Source organism: Rhinolophus hipposideros, assembly GCF_964194185.1.
Source record: "Rhinolophus hipposideros genome assembly, chromosome: 11".
NCBI lineage: Eukaryota > Metazoa > Chordata > Mammalia > Chiroptera > Rhinolophidae > Rhinolophus > Rhinolophus hipposideros.
The window spans coordinates 63,476,811-63,500,865 of record NC_138057.1 but is presented as its reverse complement, the minus strand read 5'-3'; the positions used below and the strand labels follow the sequence as shown (position 1 = coordinate 63,500,865).

General features: G+C 38.5%; 1 protein-coding gene across 7 annotated transcripts in view; it reads left to right on the top strand.

The window, feature by feature from the left end:
* LPAR1 (lysophosphatidic acid receptor 1) overlaps positions 1–24,055 on the top strand; it is a 218,936-nt gene that overhangs the window by 158,082 nt on the left and 36,799 nt on the right. For all 7 annotated transcript variants that reach the window (XM_081067696.1, XM_081067698.1, XM_081067702.1 and 4 more), the window contains one exon: positions 7,553–8,300. In XM_081067696.1, coding sequence (XP_080923822.1) covers positions 7,553–8,300 — 748 coding nt within the window. The remainder of the gene's footprint in view (positions 1–7,552; positions 8,301–24,055) is intronic.

The following is a 24,055-nucleotide window of genomic DNA, read 5'->3' as shown; positions in this document are numbered from 1 at the left end:
TATAATTGTCTTTCAAGAGATTAAAAAAGACATTGGATGGACTGTGAGTGGCCCCACAGCAGGCACTCAGGTGTATTGTTGTGGCATCCCTGAAGGCATAGTGTGGTGCAGTGCCATGCCCACACCTGGCATTCCAAAAATGTTTGTGAATGTGCGAATGAATAAATGAAGTGCGTAGTGAAGATGAACACCATATGTACCTCCTTAGAGTTTAGGCTTGGCAGATTTGTTATGACTTTGTTTGAGATCACATGATAGGGTGAGGTAAATTTCTGAGATTTGGAACATCTGTTCTGTAGTGTAGCCAGCGACGCCTCCTCCCTCCACCCCATCATTCCTAGATGTAATTGGTGGATGTGCAAAGGGCATGAATATGGACTTTTTAGCTTTGAGGACAATTTGTTTTGGGATTAATCCTATTTGTTTACATCTTTGTTTTTCGGGAAGGGCAGATTTCTGTAATTTATGACAGAGAAAGTTCTAATTCTAGTGATTTGGATTTTAGAATAACAAACTTTTAAAAAAAATCTATTGAGTTTTGCCTGCTTACATATTTGTTTTTCTATAAATTTCTTGCAATAAATATTAGTTACATTTCCAAAGAAGAAAAGGATATCTGCATACATTTCACAAAATTGCCATTCTATAAATTGTTTATCTTGTTTATCCTTCCCCCCTGTTTTCACTCGTTTTCTCCAGTAATGTGAAAAGTAGTCATCCTACTTTAGTATATTAGTTACTCAGTTTGGTGGTTTTCGAATCATCATATTTAAACTTATTTTTGAAAATTATCATTACAATTTAGATAGTATGTTTTGATTCTTAGCTGTGTAATAATAAAATTAACAGATATTTGCATACTTCTGTTCCCTTATTTTCATGTTCTTATTGATACAGTAGTTTTAATTCCAGATTATTATTAAATTATTATTTTTATAATTATACTTTCAAGAATTACTTTTGATATTTGTTTTAAATCTTATAACCATATGAAGAGCAATTACTTAGGCTCACATTTTGTGGGTTTTTTGATGCTTGCTGCCAGGGTTTTTATTCTATTGTTTTTTAGTTTTATTTTTCTCATGGCTTGCTTGCATTTGTATCTTTTTTAGGAAGGAAAAGTAGATGCTGTGCTTTCTGAGTTCCCACATCTCTGGGACAATTCTTTATTGTCCCCACAAGAGAACATCGGTATATAGTCCTTGGCGATGGCATTTATGGATCTCAGACATTTTTTCCATCTAATGTTGATTGCTTGTCTTCTGCCCTTTGGAATTTTGCAGCAGAGGCTTGATTAATATCCTGTTCTCTTTCTCTTTCCCTAGATATTTGATGTTTACTTTTTGTTTATTTTTTTGTACTTTGAGAATTTTTAACTTTACCCTTGAGATTCTAAAATCTAACCAAGTTATATCTAAGATTTGTTGCTTTTAATTAACTTTTGAATTTATATAAACTTGAAAGGTAATCTGAGGTCTTCCTTCTTAAGCGCTAACTTTTCTTATGCTTCAAGATGTGTTATTTCAGCTTTGTCCTAGTCTTTCTTGGATTCCTAGTATACCTAGATTGTTTCGTCTATGTGCCTCCTTTCCTTTTATTCTTGTCATCTTTGACCTTCTTCTGTGAGTGGTAGGTGAATGTGTTAAGAATATCTTCTAGTTGCCATTTCAGTTTTCTGGAATTTTTATACTTTATTTCATTGCCTGAATTGCTGTTTTTAATTCAGAAATTGTTTTCATTTCTTTGGTGGGCACAATAACAGCTTTCCAAAGATGTTCATTACTTAATCTCCGGAACCCGGTGACTATGCTACCTTACATGACAAAAGGGACTTTTCAGATGTGATTAAGTTAAGGACTTTGAGATGGAAAGATTATCATAGGTTATCTTGGTGGGCCCTATGTAATCAGAAGGGTCCTTAAAATGAAGAGGGAAGAGTCAGCATTAGAATGATGCAATATGAGAAGGACTTGACTGGCCATTGCTGGCTTTGAAGATAGAGGGGGGCCATGAGCCAAAGAATGTGGGCAGTTTCTAGAAGCTGGAAGAGACAAGAAAAATTCTTCTCTAGAGTCTCTGGAAAGGAACAGCCCTGCCAACACCTTGCCATTTTAGCCCAGTGAGACTTTAATCCAGTGAGACTCATTTTGGTCTTCTGACCTCTAGGATTATTAGAGAATAAATTTGTATTTTTTTTTCTGTTTGCTGTATCATTATAACCACTACTACCTTAACGATGTATAGTCTAACTTATTCATGACTGAGTTGAATTCTCCCAGAGCTTGCTGTGGATTTCTGCTTAAATCCATCAGGTCCTGCAGAAGTAAGAAAGCCCATTCATACTACCATTCTGATTACTACTAGCGGTTCTGCCAGGGTCTCCTTCGCTAATTCTCCAGACTTGTTGCTTTTTGCCGATAATAGGAGAGGAGATTTAATTCTTCTTTCAGTTCAGTTCTGGTGTACTAAATCTAGCTGAAACTCCTCGGACTTTTTTCAGGTATATTCTATCCTTACTATTTTTATTCCTGGTATATTTCCTATTGTTTTAATATTTAGCTGGCAATTTTTACGAAACAGAGTTCTTACCCAGAATTCTTAGTATAGAATTTTAAATCTGAATTAGACCTTATGTATAATTTAGTCCAATTTCCTCATTTCACAGATGACCAAACTGAGGTTCAAAAAATCATGTAAATTATGTCATATATGGCATGGTTTTTATGGTGTCACTACTCAATTTTCCAGAGCTAAGAGATGGCATAGGACTGGGTCACCTACCATTTACGAGTAAATGTATGGGGTACCATTAGAGAAAATCTGTCAGTTTTATTCATATTAGTATATATGGCGTAAAAAGATAACTTTATTTTGTCATCCTGAACTGCTTAGTGTTTTTTTTTTTTTTTTCGGAAGAGCAAAGAAGCTACATAATATCACTGCTTAACATTGTTGGCAGTTGGTGTTCAGAAGTTGGAGTGCTGTGAAATACTATGTGTTTTGTGTTTGATTTAAAAATTTCTTTGTCCAGTGAAAGTAAATGGTTATAGAGGCTAAAGAAAAGAACAGAGTTTTGTGTTTGTATTTATATATTTTAAAATGTCCTTTGCAGAAAGAACTTGTAAAGTGTAAACATTTTTTCAATTATCTTTAATTTATTAATTCAGTCAATACATATTTAGCATCTAAAATGTCTAACAGTTGGATCTATAGAGCAATTAACAAGAAAGCTAGAATCTCTTCCCTCAGTGTTTATAGCTTAGTGTGGGGAGGTGTCAATAGCTTACGAACCAATTATTATACAGTGGGGTAAGTGTTGCTATAGGAGTAATGCAGGGAATTGTGGTAGGAAACACCTTGTCCAGAAGTGGGAAGGTCTAGGGGAAAATGACTAGAAAGAACAATATTTAAACTGATGGATGAAGGAATATAGGTGAAACTGGGGAAGGTTGTTCTAGGTCAGTGGTGCTCAAAGTATAGTCCCTAGACCAGCACCTGGGCCCCACCTCATATCTAGTAAGTCAGAAATTTTCAGGATGTGTTCAGAGCTCTGTGTTTGACAAACCCTTCGGGTGATTCTGATGCAGAAAACCACTGTCCTCACTGAACCTGATGTGTGAGAAGCATTAAATGTAGCTGAAGCAGAGAATTTGCGGTCATGAATAGCTTGGGTTGAGACTGGAGAGGCTAGGGAGGATCGATAAGGTAGTAGAAGAGTTTCAATTTTTATCTAAGTGCACTTGTAAGCCATTGAAGCATTTCCGGAAGAGGAGCAGCATGGTCTTTTAGTAAGCTTTGTCTTTTAGTAAGAGCACAAGAGAAAAGAGTGGTGCTGGGTAGAAAGAACACTTAGGAAGCCAGTGTAGTAATAATGCTGGTGGCCATGAGAATAGGAGACAAGTTGAGCAGATACTTAGAAAGGAGAACCTACAGGATTTGGTTATTGATTAAATGATAAGGATGAAGAGAGAAAAAGGCATTTCCAGGTCTTGCTCTCAGAACACCAGAAAGATCGTGAGTGGTTTGCTAGCCTCTGGAATGGAGAACACAGGAAGAACAAGTTAGGGATCATGAGGAAGATTACAAATTTGAGTTTGGTTTTGAACACAAACATGGAACTGCTTATGGGTTATCTCAATTAGAGATACAAGTAGGCAGTGTGATGTTTGCCTAGAGCTCAGGAAAGAAGTATGGGTTAAATAGATATGGGAGTATTTCGGACATACATGATGATTGAAATCTTGGAGGACATATTAGAAAACTCAGTGAAAGTGTGTTGAATGAAAACATAAATCATGTAGAAACATAAATATTGTTTAGAGTATGGGGAACCCTCAGAAATGACTGAGAAGGACCAGCCAGAGAGAAGCATCAAAACCCAGGAGAGTATGATGTCCTGAAAGCAAAGAGAGACATTTCTAAAAAGAGCTTTTTAGTCATGTATTTAGTGCTCCGAGGAGGTCAGTAAGATGAGGACTGAGAAGTTTCCATTGAAATAGGCACAAGATTGGTGTAACTCTGGGTAGTTATATGGAATTATGGAATTCAAGAATTTGACTAGCGTGGGTTTGATGGAGGGGAAGGGGTAGAAGCCATTTTATAGTTAAGTGAGAAATTAGTGTAAGAGCAACAGCAGAGAGCAGTTGGCCAAGAAGGAGAAAACTGATCAAAGCTGGAAGGTGAACATGAGGTCATGTGGGACTTTTTTTTTTTTTTAAGATGGCAGAAACTAAACTTTTAAGATGGGTAAGAAAGATTCAGGAGAGTAAAAGGTGGGAGACTGAAGATATTAGGAAGAAAAAAGAAGCAATTTATAGAACAAGTTTCTTGAAATAGTAGGAATGGATGGGATTCAGAACACTTGGATGGCAAATGGTACACCTTTTCCGTTGTAACAGAAGAGGAAGAAGGGATGGATTCTTGAATAGGTAGTTTTGTCTTTTTGGTGGGAGAAAGGTGAAGGAGTTCTAATCTGATGATTTCCATTTTCCACTTTTGGCAACTGCTGATGGAGAGATGGAAGATGGGCCTCAAAAGAACAGTACATAAGTTTAAAATAGTCACTATGCAGAAAGTATAGAATGATAATTAGGAGGAAAATCAGATTTCTTGTGGCACTGAAGTCTCACTTAAGGTTAGACATGATGAATTTATACAAGAATCAATCTGCCAAATATGTTAATTTTCTCTAACACTTTAGAAGCCTTGGTGTAGATACGGAAGTAGCAACCAATTGCATTTATTCAAGACTGGTGTTATTCTAAGAAATTATTACGGAAGTACAGTGAGACAAGTAGATTAAAAGATAAAGAGGTCTGCTTACTTATCTAAAATTATAAACTTCAAGGGGGTCTGGAAACTGAAAATTTTTTCATGACTCAGTAGTAAAACTTGCTCTGAATGAATTGATTTTAGGCTATTTTTAACCTTTATCAAATTTAGTGTATATATGTATACGTTTTGCTTTAGAAATTAATGTATATGATAATGGAGTGCTGTCCCAAATTTTGATGGGGATGTTATATAACATATTGATTATGTACTATGTAACTGGTCTTGAAACCAGAAAAAATTTTGAATTCTGAGGGACATTTGACTTCAAAGTCTTCTAGAAGATAATGTGTTCCTGTGTTAGCAATAAAGATGTTGAAATGCTATACGATGGAATCTAAGCTGGATAAGGGAAAAGGGGAAGACATAGAGGGTAATTCACTGGGGGAAAAGATAGGTTATTAAGGAAATAGAGGACTTCAAAGAATCGATGTATTGGGGATAAAATGAGAAATTTGGAAGAATGGAAAGTATGGTGAGTATTTAGAATGTATAAGTTAATTATTTCCAAAGGGAGATAGTTCTGACTGGATACAAAGTCCAGGGTGTGACCATGGGAGTGAGCAGTTGTGTTGTAATGAAAGAGAAAGTCATCAGAGATGAGGTCAAGAAACTGAAATGCAAGAAAATTAGATGAATTACCCAGAGTAATGGCAAGATTTGGGGTCGAATGGGACACTACAAGCCAAATTCTGAGATCTCAAATGAATGAGGTTCTGTGGAAGCTACAGAAAATACCAACAAGTGTAAGATGAGGTCTTCCCTCCTCCCTTGCCCTGTGATTTCTTTAAGAAACAGACTAGTAAAGCTATAAATTATTATACAGCGTGGTAAGTGTAATGATATAAGCATGATCTAAAAGGTAGTAAAATCTAAATGAGGAAAGACACTCTAGATTTCTGGACAAGTAGAAGACTAACAAGTGTTTTGCACTGTTTTGAAACTTTCATTGTTTGGTAAACATTTATGTACAACCTGTAGATATTCGGCAGATGATTTGGTAAAAAATAGTGGCTGACTGTGCTTCACACCTGAAACAATATGATGTTGGAATGTTAACTGTCATTGAAAAATAAAAAATAAAAATAAAAAATAGTGTTAAAACTCACATTTGCTGAGTTATTAATTAAAACACAGTGCAAGATAAAAAGGAAAAAGGTAGGATGTGAGCTGTCTTCAAGAAATATTTTCTAATTCTAGGGGTCTCAAACTTAAGCCTTCAGGAAAAGTGATTTATTCTGCTTGATGTGTAATTTTCTAGTTTCTCTCTGTTACTTTTATTTTCTCGTATTTTAATAATTTAATGACTACCTATATTATTCTATTATAAACTTCCTCAATTCTTCTTGGATTCTAGTGAACATATAAATAATGACTAAGCAAATATATTCTAACTGACGATGTGGAAAAATAAGAAAACGCATAATTATCACTCTATATTGTAAAAGACATCTAAGTATACATCTCTTTTTTGTAAAGCAGTGTCAAAGTGTCAACTCCTCTTTGGAGGTTACATTAGGTAACATATTTCTTATGTCCTCCAAAAAAAAAAAGTTCTCAAACGTCATCGATTGGTTGGCAAATGCTATTCTGAGGATAAGGAGTTGTGGGGGTAGACAGTGCAGACCACAGGAATGTTGAACAGCAAATGCTGGCTTTGGGCAAAGAAGCTTTGATGCACAGTGACTTCTTTGAAATGTTGGGACTGATGGTCCTCTTGGGGACTCACTTTAAAAATGTCTGTCACAGATCGAATATTCTATGTGAGAACAGAAATGCAGAATAATAGGGCAATCATAGCCTATCTATAAACCAACTATGTTTACAGATTCCCTAAATAACAGGTCAAAGTATATTTCACTATGGTAAATATTCCAATTGCAGTGCTTTGCAGAATTCTCATCTGTCTCATGTATTTTAAGCGAGATTTCTGGGCCTTGTGGCTTTTCTCGTAGACTTCAATGATGTACAACCACCAAGCACAGACCTTGTCATTTATGTAACTCCAACTGTCTTTAATCTTGAAGACAGAGTAGTACAGTGAGAAACCTTGGGGTTTCAATGTAATCACAGAACATTATGCAGGATCAGATTTTCAAATTCTTTGCTTTTTTTTGTCTTTGCCACATTTACCAGAGAAGTCTTGTGTTATCTATATGTCTTTAAATTTGGATCGGCGGTTTCTTTTTCTTTTTTTCATCTTTCTTCTTTTCCTTTTTAGTTCACAGCCATGAATGAACTACAGTGCTTCTACAATGAATCCATCGCCTTTTTTTATAACCGGAGTGGAAAGTATCTTGCCACAGAATGGAACACAGTTAGCAAACTGGTGATGGGACTTGGAATCACCGTCTGTATCTTCATCATGTTGGCCAACCTGCTGGTCATGGTGGCAATCTATGTCAACCGCCGCTTCCATTTTCCTATTTATTACTTAATGGCTAATCTGGCTGCTGCGGACTTCTTTGCCGGGTTGGCCTACTTCTACCTAATGTTCAACACAGGACCTAACACCCGGAGACTGACGGTCAGCACGTGGCTCCTTCGTCAGGGTCTCATTGACACCAGCCTGACGGCATCTGTGGCCAATTTATTGGCCATTGCGATTGAGAGGCACATTACAGTTTTCCGCATGCAGCTCCACACACGGATGAGCAACCGGCGGGTGGTGGTGGTGATTGTGGTTATCTGGACTATGGCCATTGTTATGGGTGCCATTCCCAGCGTGGGCTGGAATTGCATCTGTGATATTGAGAATTGTTCCAACATGGCACCCCTCTACAGTGACTCTTACTTAGTCTTCTGGGCCATTTTCAATTTGGTGACCTTTGTCGTAATGGTGGTTCTCTACGCTCATATTTTTGGCTACGTTCGCCAGAGGACTATGAGAATGTCTCGGCATAGTTCTGGACCCCGGCGGAATCGCGATACCATGATGAGTCTTCTGAAGACGGTGGTCATTGTGCTTGGTAAGTTTTGCCTTGCTTGGAACTTACTTTATAGATTCTCAATGTCTTGATATAAACTACAGTAGTTTATGATAGTGGTAAACAACAATGTGAATATTCACTAGGAATATATGCAGGAATTACAAGGGGATGAGGGACTTTTTATCAAATCTCTGGCAAAGTCAGCATACCCGTCTTTCTACAATTGTAGAATTGGCTTTAGGGAAATACATGTCTCAGTGGTTTGGTACAAATGATGATGCGCAAGATGTCATTGATAAGTTTGGCTATCAAGTATTGAAAATTCCAGCTTTTGACAGGTTTTCTTATAGCCCAATTGTGGAACTTTTGCATTGTGGTCTCTTTATTACAGATTTTCAGATAGGAAGTGTTTTTATATATATAGTTATTTTTGTGAATCTCTTTCCAAATACATTATTTTTCACATTCTGTAATTGTTGTCACGTGCATGTAGGTAGGTATATCAACAATTTGTATAAATTTACTGCACAAAATGGATTCGAATTAATAACATTCTGTGGCAGTCATCTTTATGAAAACATGTTTTTTTCCATTAATTTTTTGTTTGTAGTAATGAAGTTAATTCATATTTTAAGGGGAAGAACAAGATTTTATTCACTTAGGTACACTCAAATAACTTTACCTTTGAATAACTATTGTTTTTCCTGGATGAAAAATTCATGGTAATGATCAAGAGGAATATATTTATTTCTTGATTTATGTACCCAGGAAATTAAGGGGCATCTAAGTTTCGAGTCCTGTGCTGACTCCTGGAGATGTACGCATGAAAAGGACACACAGAACATTTCTTTTGGAGCTCAGGGTACCTCTTTTAAAAGTTCATCCAGTGGGAATTTGTCTAAATAATTACCCTATTGAATTACATTTTTGTCCATAGACTGACTAAATTCAGGATAATGTTTGACCACGTTTTTAAAAATTAAAAAAAAAAAAAATCTTTTAGCATTTCAGTTTTTCCCATGGAAATTCAGTGGGAAGTTCTTCTAATGCTCTTTGTTCCAATTTGTAAAGCAGTGTTGACAGCAGGGGTGTGTGGTTTCCCTGAAACTCCTCAGGGAGTTATATTAATTTAGTCACTGGAAAGAGATAAAGCCCTAATTATCAGTAAATAAACTAGCATTCTGGTTGAGGAATTGGTCCCATCTATGGTAATTAGGGTAAATGCCTCGTGGAGATCATATCTGGGTATCTTGATGGAGGTCTGTAAAGATAAGGATGAGACATTGGAATTGCTGACCCAGCTAACGCCCCGTCGGTAACTAACTGGCACCCCAGATGATGAATGCCACTGGGTTCCCCAGCCCCTCAGATGTGAGATTACCGTATTCTATCCAATGCAGCTTAGTAGAAGTGCAGAAATGGTTTCCCTGTATGTTGAACTATCAGCAAAAACCTTGAGCACCCCTGTGCCACCAAACATGTTTTCTATGATATGGATGAAACACAGTTGACCGCAGATGCTAACTCTGTATGCAATTAAATAACATGAGCTATTTTACTTCTGCATTTCCTCAAATATTTATTGATGTACTGATGATCTGAACGTTGGTTGGAACTTTTCAAAGGGGGGTACTTTTCTGTTACACCTCACGTGTGCTTATTGTTCATAGACGGCCCGCAGAAAAGGACTACTGAACTTGGAGCATGAACCTGCCTAGTTCCTGTGTTAGTGTTCACCTTCGTATAATGCCTAACATAGTCTGGTGTACAGTATGCTTAAGGACTCATGTAAATTTAACTTTTGTGTCTCATTGTGTTGCTTTGCAGGTTAAATGAGAATTATTTTGAGGGTTTCTGGGGCAACAGTTTCGGTGTATGTCTGCCCTAATTGCCCTTCCACCGCAGCATACCAACTCAAACTTCAAAATAACAGACATAATGTTGCCCTCTGCGGTTTAAACTAATAGACACTATAAAAATTGAATACAGGTAACAGGTAACTTTTGGAATAAATAGCATTATTTCTATAAGTGTGTGACGCAAGAAGTTTTAGAACATGGAAAACTGCAATCCAGGTGATAAGTGAAGAAATTTGGTGAGGCAATATGTGTATGTGATTGTAACATAGGAAGGAGAAATTAAATAAATGGACTGTAGCCTTTTTGAGAAAAGCAGCAAGAATGGGAGAATGGGTGAGGTGAGGGGGTGGGTGGTCAGAAAGCTTACAATAGGGGATTCAAAATCCTAAACAGATGCTTGTCAGAGTGATCCTGAGACCATTCATACATTGAACTCCACTGCTCAAATTCTGTATAGTCCTGATTGCGTGGAAGAGGTGGGTTGGTCTCTTAGGAACAAAATTTCTAGTTGAAGCTCTTCTCACTGTAAATTAATTCATCGGCAATTGGGGTTCTTTTTGGTTCATGTTTGGTTTTTAGTGTCTGTCGTCTCTCCCAGACCGTCAGCTTTGTGATGGCAGGCAGGGACTGTAATAATGTGTTGTCCATTTTCTTCCAATCCAAATACAACAGCTTGGAAAGTGACTGGCCACATAATGTTTATCTTACTTTCATTTATTCTTGGGATGAATACAGTTTGATTAACTGTGTAGAAAACCGTCAGTTTCCATCTCACCACATCACAGTGACCTCTGGGTTTTAAAGCTGTTCTGTCCTCATGGTCAAGAAAAGGATTTGTTGATTAACAAGTCGAACACCGAGGAGTCAACGTAAAATACACCGTTGAGATTTAGGATGGCAATACCAGTAAGTAGTTTTTAAGCACAAGGTCGTGTGTAAGCTGCTGTTGAGTGAGTACTGGGTGACAATCTGTTTATTTGTCAAACAATTATGTAGCATTAATCCTTTGCCTAGTACTGTTCTATCTTAGAAATTAGTATTTGTAATACTAATGGAGTATAAGTACAATTGGAGTATAAGTACCATTATCTGTCGTCTTCATCTTCCAGAGGTGAAAACTGAGGTACAGAGAGGTTAGGTAAGTTGCACAAGGTCACACAGCTAGTTAAGTACAGGAGCTGGAGTTCATTTCAGGCACTTTGGTTCCAGAACTCCTGTGTTTTTCAGCTCCCTGTTATCCTGTCTCTCTGTAATAAAAACAACCACCAGCACATGTTGTGTTTCTGAAACATTGTCATCCCGTTTGTTTCTGTTGATACTGCCCTGCTGCCTGTGCTTTGTTTCCTGGGTAGAGGAAAGCTTTAAGGGAGCTTTCCTTTCCTTCTTTTGTTCCCCTGGATGATCCTCAGAACTCTCATTTTATCAGCCCTTTTCCACTGTTTGCTGGTTGAACACCAGTAACTGCTTCTGATGGAGGGAGTGTTTTGTTCCAGGTATACATAGTTAACTTGAGGTTTTATTGTCCTGGCATGAGGTCATATAATCCTTCCCCAGACTTGAATGCTCCTTACTTGACCTTTTCCCAGGAATTCCTTTTGAGTCTGTTTCACAGTTGAATCAGAGTGGCAGTCAAAAAGTTCTTCCTTATTTGACCACAGCCTGTCCTGAGTTGTAAGTCCTTGCCTTTTCTGCTCTATTCCTTGTGATGGTATTTCTGTCAGGGATAATTAGAAAAGAGGAAAAGCAGGATTTGGAAAGAGAAGAATAGTGGTGGTGGTGCAGAGGTTTTGCATCTGAGCTCTGGGACAGAGTAAGGGACATAAAACCATATAAATCCAGGTGGGGCTTATTTTTGGGGGGAAGAGGAGGACATTCTTTTTCTAGTTTGATCTGCTCTGGCTGGAAATGATCACCACTGAAGCTAAATGACCCCTTATGACCTATGTTCTCTGTGCCAGGATCAATCCTTGGTACTCTTCTTTGTGCACTGTTTATAACTTTCCACGAAGGAAAGTTGTCTTTCCCCCGATGTATCCTGAAGGAACTGAATTAAGATAGGGTCAGTAACTTGCCCGAGATCACTTTTGTGAGCAGCAGACCTGGTGTGCAGCTAAGGATTGTTGTAGACCCTGGCCTTCATCACACGACACTGATGAGGCATACCTGGGAAGAGACTGGTAATGGTGATAGTGGTGGGGCCAGGTGAGTGTAAGTCCATTGTTTTCTTGTTCATGCTGATGAAAGATAATTTGGCCAATATCATGTTGGCAAATCTTCATGTACATCTCTATTTAATTCATCAAACATGTTGTTGAGTGCTAAGTGTGTGTTAAGGGAGAAAAAGGCGAGTAAGGGAAACTCCATTCTTTATAGAGCTTATAGTGTAGTAGAAGAGACCGAGAAAGAGCTGTAAAACAGTTGGGTCCAGGTGCCAGTAGAGGTATGGGCAGTGTGATCTGGAGTGGAGGGCAGGGAGGACCTCCCAGAGGAGGCAATATTGAGCTGAGTCTAGATGAGTGTGGAGGAGCTTGCCATCCTGTGGGATGTGGGTAGAGATGCTGAACAAGAGCAGTGGTCCTCCCCTTTGAGGAACTGAAAGGAGTCAGGTGTGCTTAGCAGACAATGGGTATGCCTGATGGTGTTTTGACTGGAGAGGTCAAAGCCTTCATAACACACTAAGGAGTTTGCATTTCTGCCTGTGGGTGGTCAGAGATGCTGAAGGAGTCCCCAAAATAAAGAACACCAGTGCCTTATAGGGGTAGCCATATAATTTATCATCCAAACCGAGACACTTTTGTTAGTGAAAACAGGCACTAAGTGGTTGGGATACTGGATAACCGGCTGGTCTGTTCAACCCAGGGTGTATGTCACCCTCCTACGCTCTGCTTTCTGCTCATTTATTAATAGTCTTTCTATGTTTTCTTTTGGCTTTTTAAATGCAGAGCTCAACCCACACTGGAGTTGTTCCACTGTGTAAAGATGGTCAAGCTCTCTCTCTCTCTCTCTCTCTCTCTCTCTCTCTCTCTCTCTCTCTCTCTCTGTTTTAAAGCCTTAGCAAGGCTCTGTCCAGATTTAGAATTTTAGAGCTGAAAGGGTGCTTTAAGAAAATCACACCATTCAACTCACTCACCTTAGAAATAAGGAGACTGAAGTTCTCAACTGAGAAATTTAGATCTGAGTTGACTGGTGGCCCAAACCAAGATCCAGGTTTGCTGACTTCCAGTAAGGTGCTATTCTCACTGCCTCTGTCTCCACCTTGCTCAGGCCTAGTCACATTTTCTATCATTTTCTTCTTTGTGAACATAAACATGTATTTATGTGGCTAGCCAGGGTTAGGTGTAAACACCGACTATAAAGGAACCTGGCACCCACAGAAAGGGTCTCCTTGAATTTGGCCTCATTCTAACCCACTGGCAATCTTTGTGATGAAACTTTGACGAAACTCGTTGGAATTACTTGTGCATTACTTGCACATTATATCGTTTTACACATATTAGCATCCAGTTAGCTTTCTTAGTAATAGCATTGTAAGAGTTTAAAAAAATACATATTTTTTAATGTTTATGTTTTACCCACTGTGTGTGTTTTCCCACGTATGCTTATTGAGGCAGGATGCCTCTGGGATCCATTCCTGACTGCCATTAACTGCCTGGTTGATTCTGGGCCCGTTGCTTTTTCTGTGCATTAATTTCTCTGTACCTTCGTCCATCAGATGAAGTTGGCCAATTTGATTTCCAAGATTATTTAGCGTTCTGTTTATTAGTCTATAAATAAAGTAAGGGCATAGCTACTGTGGATCAGCCATGTAGAGTTTTCTGGTGGGAAACGTAAATGGCATTGGAATAAAAGCAAGGGGCCGTGATTTTTCTCCGCAACTGTTTCTTTAATAATTAGTGTTAGACAGACCATTCCTCATATAAGGGAGTGGCACATTCATAGAGGACGGTCTCAAAGAGATGATTTTGTTTTTGCTTTGCTCTCCAGTAGAGAGCCGCATGACAGGAAGGGACAGTTCCCCAGTTGGTCCTGTTGCTAGGGGAAGGGAGAGGACACAAGGGTCTCTTCTTCCCTGGCCACAGGTGACCAGCTGCACGTCCTGTTGCTCTGAAGAGGAATGAAAGCTACCCCAAGTCTCCTCAGGTCCCCGTGGCCTCTCACTGAAGGCCTCATTGAGGAAGAACTTGGAGAATATTCATGAGCACCTTGATGGTTTGGCCAGCACTGGCTTGGCGCTCTGGGTATGGTCAGGAGAGACACCCTGCCCCACAGTGCTGCCCAGACCCCCAATCCTGGGCCCTGGTCAACAGAGAAAACAGTGTCAAATACCAGCTCTTTATACCCTTTGTTGTCCAACGCCATTCAAATATTTTTACTCAGAAGAAACTTTTAAACAGAAACAGAAAACAAAAATACCCCATTAACCTCACCTTTTGAGGAGTGGACAGAGCAGCCAGAACATGAAGCTTTTTCTTATTTTAGGGCTGATGAGAGTGATTCAGACCTTGTCTAGCTGAGACTCCTGTCGGTTTCAATATAAATGTTGCACAGACATTTGCCCTTATCGTTAAGGGTCCTAAGAGATGGAAAGATTCCTTGAATGAATTGTGGTGATCACTGGGAATCACTGTTGCTTAGGGCTTGAGAGCTTAGATTTGGATGTAAAATAGGACAGCGTTTAAAATTCCAGTCCTGGCTCCTCGCTTACTAGTTTCACAACCATGAGTCAGTGACTTCACCTCTCTGCCGAGCCTGTTTCAGAATTAATAAAATAAGGACTCATCAAGTGATTTCTCATCAAGTGATTGGGAGCTGATTCATATAAGGCACACTTAGCACAGGGTCTGTGTAATGTAAAACCCTAAATGGCAGCAAGTGTTATCATTACTCTTAGACCTTGTTGGCATGTGCATCTCCCTACCCCTTCTTTCTCCTTCTGACACACCCCCACTGACCACATACCAGCGTACGTACAACAGTGAATTTGGTGCTTGAGTTGGTGCTGCACTTCTGTGACATGGTATGCAAGGACTATTGTGTTGGAGCACCTGTGACTCTACTAACAGCTGTAAGTTTTATTCTGAGTGACCTTTGCTTTTCCAAAGATACGTATGTACTGCAGAGTTGCTGGCATTTTGTTAGGTGAGCCTCAGCCCTACGTATGAAAATTCCTATGAGCACCGCAAGAAATGGCACTGCTGACCTGGTAACTCCCCGGAGATGATTAAAGGGTGTTGGCTATTAAAATGGATTTTGTCAGTATGTATTAGAAAGAGTCATCAGCTCCTTCAGATGGACTTGCGAGGCTTAGGGCACAGCTGGCAGCCCAGCCATCATTTAGGGCGCCATTCATTCTGTTTCCTTTGGATCTGCAGTGAAGGACCATGTCTGGCATAAATGGAAGAAATGGGAAAAGGAGGGGGGCATGAGACCTTACTGCTGCTCTCCCGCTGGTCCGAACTTTATACCTGTGTTTCCTTTCTTCTGGGCCTTGTCACTGTTCACCTAGGAGGAAAAGGCTGTTTCACTCATCTTCTAATCTCTCACTGCTACTTCATGAATCTCTTGGGAGCATGGTTATGGACACTGTGATGCCAGGGCTTTATCTTACTTCCCAGCACCTACCTAGGACAGGGCCCAGCACTTAACAAACTGGAGATATTTTTTGAATGAATAAATGAAGCATGCCTTTTATTCTGGATGGAGTTTTACAGGTTCCTTAGTAACAATAGAGTTATACCTGTGTAGCCTGAAATTCAATGTGAGTTAATAATGAGTTTCATTCAAAGGAATATTTGTTATAAAGTTCCACAGCTTGCCCATCAAGGACACCTATTTTCGGCTAAGGTCTAGTGTGAGCTTGTTAATAATGGTATATTTTGTCAACAAACAGGTATTGAACTAGGCCCTCTGTTAAGGAGTAGGGATACAAAGACAAATGAAAATCCAGATCTCATTCTGAAGGAGCTTTCATTTTAGTAGGTCATGATAGATCATTTAAATAAGTAAACAAATACAATATAATATGGTAAATCATGTACGTAAGGTGCTATGGGAGTGCTGTCTTCGGACTGGGTGATGTCAGGAAAGACTTCCTGATGAAGGTGATATTGCAATTACAACTTAGATGATGTGTAGGAGTTTGTCATGTGAACCCAGGCAAAGAAATTATTTCTGTTAGATACTGTGAATTGAAGTCAGTGTTCAATCACTTCCTTCTGTTGCAAATTAACATGTCACTTAGATATGCAATAACTCCTGGTAGGCTTGCAAATCTCCTGTAAATTGCCGGAGGTGAGAGGGGGAAGCTTGCATAATTTTAAGGCAATTTTGTGCTTATAATATTTTGCCTCCATTTTTCACTGGTATAATACATTCATTTTTTTTAATTGACCATAGTTAGCACATTCACATCATCCAATTAGTTATAAAGTAAATGAATTTGAATGGTTACTGACTGATAAGGAAGGCGATGAATTTCTACACATACACACACATTACTGTCCTGTGGAAAGTAAGAAGAGATCCATAGTGACATGTACATCATCGAAATATCATAGCCAGGATGTTGGCACCTACACTTATAGGATAAACACATCCACACACGCAAATTGCCAAATTTAGCAAATAAAAATAATCGCATGGGACATACTTATATTAACAAAAGTATTCATTTTTTATCTGAAAATCAAATTTAACTGGGCATCAAGTATTTTATCTGGCAACACCAACACACCCGACATTGGATGGCAAGTAAGCATTTTAGACGACAGTCAACTTTCTATAGATTTTCCTCTTTGTCTTACAGGTTTTCATAATATCCTGGATCAATTTAAGTACATATGGAGTTTCACTTATTTAAATATTTCTGACTTTTTTTTGAGGTGTCTGGAAATAAAGGGACATACTTGGTTTATAGAATCTTACATTTGTTTCTCAGAAATTATGTATGCTTATGAACAGGTATAATGAACCTGCTGTTCATAACTGAATTATCTCCTGTGACATATTCTTTGTCATGCTTTTTGAAAACATTTTAATGAAATTTGTTTATCCATATAAGCAAAGGATTTCTTTTCTTGTGTTTCTACCTGTGATTTTCTTTCTGCCCCCCCCCCCCCGCCTCCTTTTGAGGTCTAAACTAGAGCCTGTGCCTCTGAGAAGCTCTTTTTTATTCGTGTATTTTAGTGGAGATGATAGTGTCTAGACTGTGTGGTCATGGCTTTACTTAAACCCTGGCAGGTCTCCTCCACCAATAGAGGGTTATTGTGATGATCCAAAGCAAATATGAAGTCCTAGTAGGGTGACGCAGCAATAACAGGGTCTTTTTGAAGAAGTGGGGTTGAATCTGGCATCAGGAGACTGGAAATTCATGGCTTCACCTATTTATTCAGCCCAAGTTGACTTTTGTTGACACAGAGAACGCTGCATTTTAAGTAGCGTTTTCCATGAGTTCATTCTAAACAGGTCTTTCTGCACTTCAAAAAGCTTCTCTTCATGTGGCAGGCATGAATTCATTTGCTTGAGTTGTTTTCTTTTCTTTTGAGAGAGAGAAGATAGCCCATAGGAGCCTTGCCTTACAGGGCCTGCACTGGAGACTGATGAAGTGAAAAGCTGACAAGCTTTTGCTGTAGCCAGCAAATGATTCACCGCGTTATGCTGGAGGGATTTGCTTTACTAACCTTGCTGAGCATGTGATGCCCAGGAATATCTTCTTCAAATATTACTCCAGCCCAAAAGGAAAAGCCGAGCTATAAATCGAGGAGCTGCAATCAGTGGGTTTCTGAGTGAAAACAGAAGAGGCTGTATTTGGACAACCTATAGAGTTCGTAGATGTATAATGATCAAATAAACAGCAGTTGTGGAGATTAGAGCACTAGGTCTATTTAATTTGGCAAATTATAATGCCTTGGGAAAGAAAAAAGTGAAGATGTTTTCATTAAAAAACACTGTTTCTAAGATACCTCTAGCATGTTTACAAATACCAACACATAAGAACAATTTATTTATAAGGGAAGACAGTGCTGTAGAAACCAAATTTGAATAGTAAGTTTGAGTGTAATAGAGATTATTACATTGCTGTGCTAAGGTAATAAGATTGATTTTTTTATGAGGACATTTCTTAATATTGTAGTTCAGTCTGAATGAATTCTACCACCTTTAAGGCAACTAATCTGTCACTAAACAAGCATAAATTTGAAAGATACTAGAAGCGGGAACAGAAAACATTGGAAACGGAATTAGAAAATTCACTTCTACTCATATGTATTGAGCTGTCGATGATATATTACGTAATAAATGATATACTGCTATTACATTACACGTTCGATGTCTGTTGTCCCTCAGCAATTATTGACCTACAACTTGAATAATAATGTTGTGTAGCTTTAGCACCATGTTGCTTTTTTTTGCTTATGGGATATTTTGACCTAATGGTTTGATTAGACTTTGACGACATTATTCTACTATTTTAATGAACATAGATATTTAAGTCAGAATTAGAGTAACAGTCAATTTTTGTTGAGAAGGTATTTTCTGGAGTATATTATTAGTCTATCCTGATCCCTTCAGCAATTTAATATATAACAGTTACAACATTTCTAATTTGCTACATTTTTTCAGATTTAATTTAACAGAAATTTTCATTAGAATCAAACGTTTCTGAATAGATTATAAATGAAGATTTAATCTATTGATTAGTTTTTTCTTTTAACACAATGTTAAAATGTCTTTTAACAATGTTTCTGCCATTGTTAGCTTTCAATTTTTTCCTCTCACATTTATTTGACCTTATTTTATAGATAAATTTTATCAACAATGTTTGACTTGGGAGTTTTTAATATGTAATAAGTTTTACTTTGTATAGTTTGACTGTTAATTTTATTTTTAATTAATTTTATCTACCAATTTTAACTTTTCCTGGGCCAATATTTATGGTTATGAGAATTTCTTTAAAAAGGAAAGAGGATAATTATGTTAACATCTGAGTGTTTACTAGTCATCATGACTCATTAAGTTCTGCTTTTCTCCAAATATATGTAATATAAAATTTTAAGCAAGAATCTTAATCTCTCTGAATTTCAGTTCCGTCATCTGCCAAATATAGATAATATATTTTTGTGAAGATCATATATGATAATGATTGTGAAAGCTATTTTTACAGGAAGTGTCACATAAATGTAAGCTATGAATGTTTTTGCAGCTGCTGCTTATAGAGTAGTAACCAAAAAAAAAAGTTGGAATGCTAAGCAAGAAATGTGATATAGTGTGGTTGCAAAGGCATTAACTGTAGTCTAACTCCTGATTTACCACTTACCGGTTAGAGTGACTTTGGGCCATCCACTTAACCTTTATGACAATTTCCTCATCTGTAGCATGAAGGGCCTCACTACTTCAGTGTTTCTTGAAGTGTGGTCCAAGAACCACCCACATTTACCTGGGAGGCTTGTTCCATTGGCTGATTCCTGGGCCCCCGCTCAGACCTGCCGAAGCAGAGTCCTTGTGTTGGCATCGAGGTGTCTATACTTCAGTCACATAAACCTTGACAGTGACAGCGGTAGGAGTCTCTGGCTTTGGTTTAAATTACATGGCATTAAACCCATCCCGGGTCATTTCTAACGTCTAGTTTTCACCTTTTTCGAAATGGACACATTGGTACCACTTAAACAGTGGGTAAGGGCCTGTGATTGTCCCCAGACATGTGTGTTCGTACACCTGCTTCACGAGGGAGAGGATGAGGAGAGAAAGGTAGAGGAAGGTGAGGTTAGGGAGAAAATGCAATACAGCACATCCAAATGACGCAATATTATATAATCACTGGACATTTAGGCTTTCTCTCTCGTTTCTCTCTCTCTCTCTCTCTCTCTCTCTCTCTCTCTCTCTCTCTCTCTCTCTGTTTCTCTCTTTGCTATTATAAATAACATTGAGATAAACATTATCTAATATTAATCCTTACTTTCTTCAGTGAGACTTTATGAATCTTCAGTACTTACCCTTTAATGTTCTGTAGAAGGTTTGTACCAATCTATACTCTTACCACAAGGGAATGAGATACTTTGTTACATTGGTGCCAATATTAGATGGCTTTTTTTCTCTTGATGGTGCCATGTTGTAAGCATTCACGTTGTATTTATTGGTGAGGATAAACACTCGCAAACCTAGAAGAGAGGTGGAAACTTTTCCGGGATTTAGAAACTAAGAACAAATAAAAATAGAAATGCATTTAGTGTCATTTAAATATATGTACCGTGTTTCTCCGAAAATAAGACCTAGCCAGACAATCAGCTCTGATGCGTCTTTTGGAGCAAAAATTTTATAGTGCAATAAGACCGGGTCTTACATTAATTTTTGCTCCAAAAGACGCATCAGAGCTGATTGTCCGGCTAGGTCTTATTTTCAGGGAAATAGGGTACTACTTTGAAGTACTTTGTTCCATGGAAAGGTCTAATGTATATTTATTTCTTTAGAAACCTGAAGGTCTTAACAGCTGAACAGTATAGCACCCGGAATACTGATGTTAGCTCTGAAGTGCCAACTAACTGCCTGGATTCTAATCATGGTGCCACTATGTACCAGCGGAATCAACTTGGGCAATGTATTCAGTTGCTCCAAGCTTCAGTTTCCTTGTCTGTATGATGAGAGTCAGGGCAGAAACAGTAAAACCTCAAAAGATTAAGTAAGACATACCAGGCATGTAAGTACTTGGTAGACCCTATTATAAAATATATAACTCGGTGTTTTCATAGCATGATCATATTGCTGTGTTGAAACCTAAAGTCCCTGGATTAATAATCCTCATCCTGCTAGATCTTCATTATATTGTGAGAAGAACGGGCAGGCCAGAACGATCAGGACCCACTGTGTTTCCCAAACTCAGTGGGATAGGTTTTCCTGGGGCTGGATGGTGCTTCCGTGTCAAGGAATACTGAAAGACTTTGGAAACGGATATACAAAACTCACTTCTGAGATCCCCAACTTTTCTGTCTTCCCTAGACAACTTTACAGTGCCCTTATTGTCTCGATAATTTTTTTCACAGTGCCTTTAGGCCAAAAGAAATACCCAACCGTTTCATGTATTATGCAGTCAAATCAACTTAAATATATAGGTCCTAATAAACTAGTAGCCATTTCATAAAACCAAAACAAAAACACATAAATTGGAAGAAATAGTTTCATCTAATTCTTAACAGCCGTCCGTTATCAAGAAATGAATGTGCCTATTGGGCACTGCAGAACTTCTCAAAACTTGGACTCAAATTAGACACTGCTATCTTTATTTCCTGTTCTATGCTGAGTTTTATGAAATACTTAAGTTTTATCATAGCAGACATGTTGCAAAGACATGACGTCATCAAAAGGAACGTAATGCCATCTAACGATGAAACTGTGAACTTTAGTTACCTCGAGCTAGTAGACGCCCTTGGAGTCTGACAGATGTTGAGTGTCACTGTTTCCCTCAAATTAAAAAGATCTGGCTGTGCTCTTTTAAATTCACTTTGGAACCCTACGGTACCTTGGAGCCCACATTGAGGACCGGGGCCCACCTGTATTGCTGGTTACTGGCTTTACTTAAGTTTTATTTTGTTTCCTTCTGGCTAGTTGACTCTTCTTATTTCCTAGTTCTCATTTTTGTTTATTACTTGGTTCTAGCTGTCTAGTTTCCAACCCCTTTGCCCAGTCTCCATCAGGCAACAGCAGTGTCTGCCTCTGCTTCTGGACCTTGGCAGACCCAGCTGCAGCCCTGGAGGCCCTGATACACTTTGGTAGCTAGCTGTAGGTCAGTCATAGTGCTCTGAATCTTACAGGACTTCTTCAGTTCACAACCCCAGGGAGCATCATTTCCACTGCAGGCTGCCTAAATGGTACACCAGTAACGTGGCTTATCTTTAGCTGTTGATCTGTGGTGGTCTCCTTGTGGTATGGGTGGGCATGCCCTCCACACTAGACCTCCCAACTCACCAGGGGAATTCTTCGCCTTATAACAACAAAGACCTGCCCAGACCACATCTCACTGCTGCTGTTCTTGGCAGGTCAACCCAGCAAATGTATTGAAGCAGTTGAGTGGTTAATTGTGGGCTCTGGACTAGATTGCTTGCTTTTATATCCTAGGTTTACCGCTTATTGCTTAATTTCCTGAAACTTCAGATTCCTCATCTGTAAAATGGAGATAATAATAGGTCTTACTTTGTGTGAGAATCAAATTAGAAAATGAAATGAAATAAAATAGAATGTGGTACCCCTTAGTACCATGCCAGGCATTAATAAATGTTATTAAAACACTTAATACGTGTGAACTGTTACTGTTTTTTTCCTGTTTTTTTCTGACAGCAACTATGAAATTTACTTCCAAATATTTTAATTTTTGTTAGGAATAAAGTAACCACTCATTTTTAGAATTTCATATCTGTCTCTGCCAGTTTATGAGAGAAAACATCAATATTAAAATGAAAAAGCACCTAGCTTTCATGTAACCTTTGGTTTATATATACTAAAGTATCTCCATAGATATATATATAATCTCAAGAATTGCATGACATTATGGGTATATATTGTATAGGTATGACAGTACAGATGCTTTTCCTATTTTAGAGATGATAAAACTGAAGCTCAAGTGATTATATCGATTGTTGGAGATAATTCAATATTTGCTGGAGCCCACACCCAAACTCGGGATTTGTAATTTCAGTTTGTGCTCCATACTTGCTATGTTGCTACCTTTTAACATTTCTAAAGTTAAAATGAAAGAGGAAGGAGGGAAGGAGGGTGTGTAGTGAGAAAAGAGGAAAGTAAAAAAAGATAATTGGTATTCTCTTTGCTCCTTACTTGCTCTATTGTTGCCTTCAGTATTTCAAAAATTAAAAATGAAAGAGGTAGGAAGGAAAGAAGGAAGGAAAGAAAGAAAGGAAAAGGAAAGGGAAGATGATTGTTATTCTCTTTGACTTTTGTAACTAATAAAAATTTGCTATTTTGATTTTGTCTACATTTTGGCCATGTGGACATTTAAGTGTTATAGTAGTTTGTAGTTTAATTGGTATATAGGAATCACACGGCTGAAAAAAAATTGCCAATGCTTTGTGAGGAATCGTTTCATAAGAGAAAATTCTTGTGGCCTTTGAACTGCATATCAAAAACATTGTATTCATCACTCAAAAATTATACACAAGAATGTTTAAGGTTAGTTTCTAAATGACAGAAAAATGCTTCACTAAGAAGAGACAAACTTCCTCTTCACCCTAGTCTCCATTTTTCCAAATGTTCACATGCCTAACCCCTTCACCCACGCTGCTGCCATTGCTGCCTACGCACGTTCTGGGCAAGTGGCATGGAAATACATCATCAGGGTATAATTTTGCACACAGTGGAGAGCCCATGCTCTTATGGAACTGAGTCTCAGCTGAGTAGCCTGGCCTTAGATTATGTTTTGACCTCAGTGTTAAGATAGAAGTGAAACCTTGGCTCCTTCTTTCGGGTCTATAGGAAGTTTGCTGGTCCCATGCTTGTTTGGTGGTTTTCATGCCCAAATGGCAAGTGAGGGGAGGACAAATGGTCTGGTTGCTTTGAGGTTGAAAGCGTTGACTTGATTATGCTGAGTCACTGCAACCTTCTGAAGATGTAGCATGATTCTCTGTTGGCTAACTAGAAAATTGTGGAAGTGGCAGCCTGGCCGGCCTAAACATTTTCTGCCTTTCGGAGGCAAGTGTCTTTGGACAAGCCAGAACTGAATACTCACAGGGACAGCATGTGCTGGTCCTCTGGCTTCGCATCGCGGACATGGTGGCAGCAGCTTTGGTTTACGAATCTGAACCATTGAATGTGGGAGAGCAGCTTGGCTAAGTATGATGTGAGCTGTTCAGAAAAGAGTCAGATGTCAGTCATACCTCAATAAAGTGGTTTGAAAAATAAACATTAAGGCTACACACACAAAAAACGTAAGTGCTA